The 8,527-nt window shown below is 33.4% G+C and overlaps 1 protein-coding gene across 2 annotated transcripts; it reads left to right on the forward strand.

Moving 5' to 3' along the window:
• Nucleotides 1-6,184: 6,184 nt before the first annotated feature.
• LOC126780955 (uncharacterized) lies at nucleotides 6,185-7,474 on the forward strand. 2 transcript variants are annotated; one of them, XM_050505661.1, is made up of 2 exons: nucleotides 6,185-6,761; nucleotides 7,168-7,474. In XM_050505661.1, the coding sequence occupies exons 1-2, from the start codon at nucleotides 6,402-6,404 to the stop codon at nucleotides 7,303-7,305; spliced, it is 498 nt and encodes a 165-aa protein (XP_050361618.1). In that variant the 5' UTR covers nucleotides 6,185-6,401; the 3' UTR covers nucleotides 7,306-7,474. The 2 variants fall into 2 exon arrangements, with proteins under 2 accessions (XP_050361618.1, XP_050361619.1); XM_050505662.1 differs by having other exon boundaries at nucleotides 6,185-6,638.
• The last annotated feature ends 1,053 nt before the right edge of the window (nucleotides 7,475-8,527 follow it).

Below are 8,527 nucleotides of genomic sequence, written 5' to 3' on the forward strand. Positions count from 1 at the left end.
ATATAAATATTTCTTAATAAAATTGAAGTCGTCATTTTTTCATTCAATTTGTTAAATGCAATGTTACTTAATATTTACGAGTTATGACAAATATTATCAAAAGTCTATTTGATATTATGTCAGTTAAGTCTGAAGTTAAACAAATTATACGGAGTTAAAGTAACATAATATAAGCGGCGCGCGCGGGTCGCGGCCGCCTCGTGTACATTCATATTTCTTCAAATCTGTTTGTTGTTGTCTCCAATTTGCATTTATATCGAATCGAGCTGCCTATTTTTGGTTATTTTGTTTTTTATTTAATCTGTTAACAAAATGTAATGTTTTATTTTTACGTCATGCTACTCGCATTTAATGAATAAAACAGAAAAAGCGTTATCGCACACAAGTTCTGTATAAACATTTGTATGTATGTGGAAATTCAGCTTTATATTAGCACAAAACACACTGACGGCGATGAGAGCTCCGTATGTCTCACCGGTGTCAGAGACGCGGCTCGTCAGTCGTCGACGCTGCGGGGAAACTAAAGGAGAGCACAAAAGGCGACTATCTAGAAGATTCTGAACTACAACCAATTAATGGTGCTTTGTAATTGAGATTGCTCCATTATAAACAAGCTAGCCGAATACCATGCAGACCAGTTTAGGAGTCGAAAATATCAATTCAACACGACACAATGAAAACAACTGACATGCAACAATTGTGGAGACAAATAAAATTGTAATCCTAGTATTTATATCAGAAATGAGGGTAGAGTGACTGAATAATAAATTCACCACGTTGCAATTATAATTTGTTATAACACATGAAAGGCCCGGTAAGTGTTTTAAATAATAATTAAAAACATCGTAAGCAACAAAGACATGAGCTGACCAAAGAAACTTCGATCGTTATCGTACATGCTCCTAACGCTCCCGATTTATCTTTGTATCAATTTGTTTACGAGTCATGTCGCGACCGTATCTCACGACTATAAATCTCCGCGTACACCATACACTGTCGCCAGGGGTTGTAGTTTCAAAAATAAAATACTAAAATAAGGAATCACAAATTCTTATCTATAATATTTTCTTATTATTATTTTTTTTAAGCTTTCATTTACAATAAAATCAAAAATATCATTTGTGAAAGTAAATACTTTATCTGCTTGTCTCTATGCTTGGTAAAATCCCCAATAGCATTAGCGTTTTTTTAAAGGTACTATAATGGTTGGACTAACACATACATGGGGTCGAAATGTTTAAAAAAGAAAAATCACATAATATACATATGAATAGTATTGGGTGTTTGTGTATTGTGTAAAAATGATAATTAAAGATCAGTGAACCTTAATGATGTCGAGAACAAGTAAGAGAGGTAGATACGTGAATAGGTGAAGTGGTGATGCTTAGATTGATTAGTGTATAGGTGGATAAGTGCATTGTAAGATTAGGTCATAGTTTTCACCATCCTGAGATTATTTGCAGTTTAGACAAAAATGATGAGGCGTCTTCTTCATTACGACACACAGAATCAAAACATGACCACTCACGTTGTGACTAGTGAATAATTCAAAATCTCTTAAAGAGTTATAAAAAAAAGCTATATATTTGGATTTTTGACGAAAATACTAAATATACATAAGGTTCTTTCGTCAGAGTTTATTTGAACGATCGTATCAGAAATAGATTGATTCAGCAGATATCTAAAGTATACGCAACGTAAATATTTGTAAGAAAAGTAACAAGTTCAATTGCTAGTAGTCCAATCATATTTACTGATGAATCGATAAGCACCGGAGCAGACACAGAGTTCTGGAGTGGATAAGGCGTCTTGTAAAACAATAGAGAATACGTTCATAGGTGAACCAAACGACAATGTCTATTCATTGTATTTTATTAATTCTGTGTTGCATATAGTCGCTTAAAATATTGAATTTTTTTTTCAAGTCAATAACAAAACTTAAAATATAATCGAGTTCAGGATCACGTCTGCAAGTGTTAAGTTTTTCTTAACCAATTAAAACTTTATGTTTATACTAGTTTCCTTCATATATATCTAAATATGACGATATCAAAAACACTTATAATTGGGCACACTGCGGGTAAACCATTCGCTTGAAATGGAATGCGGCTGCGTTTCATTTGCCTAAGTAATCACTAGTGTTTTCACAAACTTAGTGTCTCTCACTCTAACATTGGTCTACAATTAGAATTTTGCAACAGTTTCCAGAAGTTTCTGAGTCACGGAGAGCAGAGGACGCGAAAGTGGAGTCAGGACGTGACAATCTGTGCCGGCATGAATATTCACAGGGGCACTTCGTTTTGTCAGATTGCGAGTCGGAGCAAACACGAAATGGAAATGCAAATTATATTGGGAATGATGAATTATTTAGTGGAAACTTTGTACATTATTTTATCAAATTATGGATTTGAATTGAAAAATAAGCTTACACTGATAGATATGGCAAACCTTTATTTATTACATGTATAAAAAATACCAAAATTATGTGAACAAGTGTCACCAGCCCGGTGCTGGTCTAAGATTAAGGTTAAAAATTTGAAATAACAAAAGGTCATGAAAATCTCAGTCGATGTGCACTAGTCTACGTGAATTATGTTACACTATTATCATAAGCCCGGAACCACTCAGATTACCGCCCACCAATCAGTCTTTCTAGATTTAACCTGCTTATTTAATATTTGACGAAATAGGTGACGAAAATATAATATTATAATTACAGAGTGCGGAATAATTCTCGAAGGTTGCAGTTTGAAATCCTGGTCTGGTTTAGTTATATCTGGTTAACTTTTTAGTAAATTTTAAGGGACAATTAGTTTCGTTAATGAGATTTAATGTTAAATAATATTAACACATAATTAAAAGTTCTACATGACTGGATTATTTTTATTAATGACTCTAATGTAAATGATGTCTAAAATGTTTATGGGTTTATTTAGCTCGTCCGAGTAGATTTCAGAGAGAACCAACGAGTTATGGTCGTTCGGGTTATGGTTATGGTGGTCGATCGTATGTCGTGATCGGGGCACGGGGCCCGGGGTGATTGTTTAAGCCAATCTTAGTCGTGGTCAACGCAAATTAGTTGCTATACGTTATTGCGCTGGATCACCCTCTGTTTATTAATAATTTGCAAAAAAGTATTTTTCTCAATTGAATTGTAACTTTTTTGTGTATTGGAAAACCGTCTTACAAGCAAGATTGAAAGCTACCAGTAGGTAAGTCATTATTTTTTAATTGATGACATATGACTACAGTTACGGAGCTACAAATTTCAAAAGTAAAAACTCCTCTTGAACAAGGGAAAGCCAAACGATCTGCTGCAGCAGCCTTTGGTATACGCGAGTCATGTCTTCGCAAAAAACTAAAATTAAACGTAGCTGCGTCTTCCATGAGTCGGTTTTGAAATACTTATGTTTATTTTTTGTTAAATCCACCATGAATTCACTTACCCCAAGTGCTTCTACGTACCCCATAGGAATACGCACACTTACCTGTAATACGGGTCAAGTGTACGCATTCTGGCTTTCAATAATTTGTTAATGATTGGCTATAAGCTATTGCACTTGCTGTTTTTTTACCAAATTAAAGTCTAATAAACACTCTATTCGAAATAATACTTTTGTTTTATTAATCCCAATGTTCTAATGCATAATGACGCTTCAAAGGTAAAAGCGCGCACACTTGACCCGAACGACTCTACTAGCCTAAAACATACATATAAAGGGTAGGTCCCTTTATATGTATGTCTTTTGGTAGGTCATTTTTACGTCAATATGTTGCTTTTATCAAAGATAAAAAAAGCTATTTTTAGGGAAAAATTGATACAATTAAATAATACAAGAATAAGGCGAGAAAATAGTGAGTAATGCGCGTTAGGTAGACATGTTACAAGCACGTCGCTCCGTGGCATGCGGGATCGTATTAAATGAGGGAATTGAATTTACGTACAATATTATTATTTCAAGATCTGAGAAATTAGGAAACAAACCGACAGGTAACGAATTTATCACATTAACAATACTTTATCTCGCCCTACAAATATGAATAACCGCCTTATTTAGAGTACTCACTGGATCTCACTTTTCTTCATTCGATTTCAATTTCAAAGAGTTCACTTCAATTTGTATAAAATATTCCATATTATGCGTTAAGAAACATTTTATTATAGTAGTAGTTAAATATTTTACTTTTTAGCTCGGTGTCGATTGTATAATGTTATATACAATCGTTGATTTATCTACTAATATTAATTACTTAACGGAACCGGACCGGAATAATTTTTCTAACTTTTGTTCAGTCTTGCACCAAGCCCAGCCACCTATATATTTATATGGTAGTGAAATATATGTAACTACTCTGGATTTGCTCTTTAAATTAGTAAATGGAGCTCGAAATTAAATGTTAATGAAGTTCGCAACGTTTTGCAAATGCAACGCGTCGAACAAATGATATTATTTATTCAAGTCATATTCATTATTGACGTATCAATTTGGAAACAATTTTAATATTTGAGTCTGCAAGGAAACAAGTTTATTTATGTTTATTTAAGTGAAACAAAGTGAATAAACTTGGACGTCATTATTGAAATCTTGACATTACATTATAATATAATATGAATATATGAATAGAGAATATATATATATATATATATATATATATATATATATATATATATATATATATATATATAATATAATATGAATATAGTATATGCTATATCCTAATGGAGCAACGAATGTAATACGTATATTAGTGATTGATTTGTTTATTGTTTTTGTTACACATGGCTGATGGCTTGCAAACGTGTCATAAGTGGTTTACACTTCTTTGTTACAGTACGATAATATATACGATATGATAATAATTATTGTAACTAAGAAATATAAACCACTCAGTGGTATGCCTGCCTTTGTTCTGTTTATTATTGTGCTGACTTGTGTGAGCGTGTATGTAAGTGTGGATGTGCGGCTGTGGTAAGTTTCTTTATGATATGAACAATTAAAAAGTTAAAATTTTATTTTTTCCGTCAAAGTATAATCTTATTTAAATCTAAAATGACGCTAACGAAAATTAATGATCAGCACCGACGGGGTATTTAGTTAAGCAGTGATTAGTGAGCTCGAGTGCAGCGACGAGAGGGGCAGGTTAGCGGGGAGGGAAGACTACGGTGTGTATAATGTACACATTTGGCAGCGAGTGATAAATTGTTTTATTTTTTAAATATTAATTATTCTGTAAATAAAATAAATGTTATTCTTTAAAAACCAAAAAAAGATCTAATGGGAAAGAACACGGGATGCGTAAATAATAAATCACGAGAAGTCAAAAAGTATCTGCGAAAAACTAGGTACTAGTTTTATGTAAAGTCAACGCAGGACCGGAGCGAGATATTCTAGTACAAGAAAAGTACACATTATATAGACACAACATTATATAGATCATAAAAAACCATGAAGTCAGCGTTCGTTGATTTTTATTCTGACTTATTAACTTGTAATATGCACAATATGATTATGATTATATTACATGTATGTTAATAACGGTAACTCATTTTCTTTAATCGTATAATTTTTCACCGGTCCTTTTCAGCAGCGTTTAAATCAATTTATCTTGTATGTCGATTATGATTTTCATTTATCTATATTAAGTATACGTATATAATGATATAATCGAGTACCAGTCAAACATTATTGAGTAGCATGTTTATGTATGTTTGAGTCTTAATCTCAGAAAATGTGGAAACATTTCGAAATTTTCCAGGAATAGTCGCAGAAGCCGCGTAGAAATTCTTGGGTATAGTTAAAATATACTGACCCTGGTCAGGTTCTGCACACTCAAATATTTTTGAGGTTTACCGTATTTGTGATTAAAACGTTACATCGCACGGTGATAGAGAATAAATTACAAATATAGCAAAATATTATGCGCCTTAAAATCATTTGAAAAACATCATTCAACATTATAATCTATATATGTAAGGAATTGTCCTGACTCATAAACAACGCCTACACCAGGTTAGGTGTTGAAATGATTAATTGCAACACTGAACGCCATCTATTTAGGATATTGTGCACATGTCATATTATGACATTTAAAAAAAAAAAAAAAAGAATATACTCTGTAAATCTGCCTTGTCAAAAAATACACATTGTTTCCGTCGTTTTGCTCAGATCGTGTTTTAATTTAATTTACCTAGTTCAATCAAATAAATACTAAATACTATCAAATAATATCAGGTTATGGGCTATATATGTCCGATAGTATATTAGAAAAGTAATTCGAAACATAAGCGCTGTGATTCGATTAGATTGAAGTTAGATAACCTCAAAACTGGCCATTGCCGGCGAGTTCGTTATTTTTTCCCAGCAATTTCAGCTTAATTTTTTGAGAAAATACTTAATAAAATGGCATCACAAATATCAATGGGTACAATTGAGAAGCTAATTGGAAGAGAAAATTACCAAAGTTGGAAGTTTGCCGTGAAAAACTACCTCGAACATGAAGAATTGTGGCAGGAGATTGAATCTGACCCAGGCTATGTATCTGATAGCAAGAAAAATACGAAAGCAAAATCGAAAATAATACTGTTGGTAGACCCGGTTAATTACGTCCATGTACAAGAGGCTACAACAGCGAAACAGGTTTGGACCAAACTTGAAAAAGTGTTTGATGACTCAGGGCTTAGTAGAAAAGTAAGTTTATTGAGAGATTTGATCACCACTGACTTGGACAATTGCTCGAGTGTCGAGGAATATGTCAATAAGGTAATGTCAACAGCTCACAAGTTAAGAAATATCAATTTTGTAGTAGGAGACGAGTGGCTGGGTACGTTGCTGCTCGCTGGCCTCCCTGATTACTACAAGCCAATGATAATGGCTTTAGAGAGCTCCGGTGTGAATATTACTGCAGATTATGTAAAAACTAAGTTGTTACAAGAAGTTAAGGTATCAGATTCAGCTGCTTACTATGCCAAGTCATATAATAAACAAAATAACAAAATGGCAAAAAATCCTAATAACCAATTTCAGAGGAAAGGGCAACCCAAAGGGCCACGGTGCTTTGTATGTAACAAGTATGGTCACATGAGTAGGGATTGCTACTTTAAAGACAAAAAAAAGGGTCCGTCAAACAATGACAATTCTAATAATGGTTATTATGCTGCTTTTTCAGTTGCTGCTGCATTGGATGGAAGTTGCTGGTATGTTGATTCCGGAGCATCATTGCATATGTGCAATAACAAGAATTGGATGTATGATGTATCCCCATCAACTATCAACAATATTAAGGTTGCAGACAATAAAACAGTAGCAGTAAAAGGCAGTGGCAAGGTGGATTTTCAGATTAGAGACTCAGATGGCATAATACGGACAATACAGGTCAGAGATGTTTTATATATACCCACACTAACAGTTAATTTACTTTCTGTAAGTCAAATGGTGAATAATGGCTGTGAAGTGAAATTTGAGAGAGATGGTTGTCAGATATATCAAAATAATAAGCTAATATTGACAGCATTGCATCGCAATAACATGTATATATTGAATAATGTTTCTGAAGCACCGGCATTGCTATCAACAACAGATGAGCGAGATATAAATTTATGGCATCTAAGAATGGGTCATCTCAATTTCACAGACTTACAGAAAATAACTGATAGTGCAGAAGGGGTTGAATTATCGAAAAAAGGTAATCAAGTTTGCACAACTTGCTTAGAGGGAAAAATGAATAGGCAACCATTTAAAAATACGGGTACTAGGGCTTCAGAATTGCTCCAATTAATTCACTCAGATTTATGTGGTCCGATGGAGACAAGTTCTATTGGAGGTGCCAAATATTATATTACTTTCATCGATGATTACAGTAGGAAAGTATCTGTCTATTTCATGAAGAGCAAGTCTGAAACTTTAGAAAAGTTTAAAGAATTTAAGAATTTAGTAGAAAATGAAACTAATAAGAAAATAAAGACATTGCGCACAGATAATGGAAAAGAATATGTAAACAATGAGTTTAAATTGTTTTTGTGTAAATCTGGTATCCAGCATCAAACTAGTAATCCATATACGCCACAACAAAACGGTATGGCAGAGCGTATGAATCGCACATTAGTAGAGAGAGCTAAATGCCTAATTTTGAATTCCAGACTACAGAAAATATTTTGGGCTGAGGCGGTTTCAACAGCGGCATATATAACAAATCGTTCACCAACAAAAGCTTTGGACTACAAGACACCATATGAAATGTGGACAGGTAAAAGACCAAATTTAAATAACATGAAAATATTTGGTTGTCATGCAATGGTTCATGTACCAAAAGAAAGCAGACGAAAATGGGATTCAAAAGCTACTAAGATGATATTTGTGGGTTATTGTGAATACACTAAAGGCTACAGATTGTATGATGAGAGTAAAAAACAAATATACAAGAGTAGAGATGTTGTTTTCTTGGAACACACAGCTAGGAATAATTGTGTAATTATGCCACTCACTTCTTTGCAAAAACAGGAAACGACAGCCAAACAAGAATCTGATAC

The sequence above is a fragment of the Nymphalis io genome, chromosome 3 (assembly GCF_905147045.1).
Source record: "Nymphalis io chromosome 3, ilAglIoxx1.1, whole genome shotgun sequence".
Taxonomy (NCBI): domain Eukaryota; kingdom Metazoa; phylum Arthropoda; class Insecta; order Lepidoptera; family Nymphalidae; genus Nymphalis; species Nymphalis io.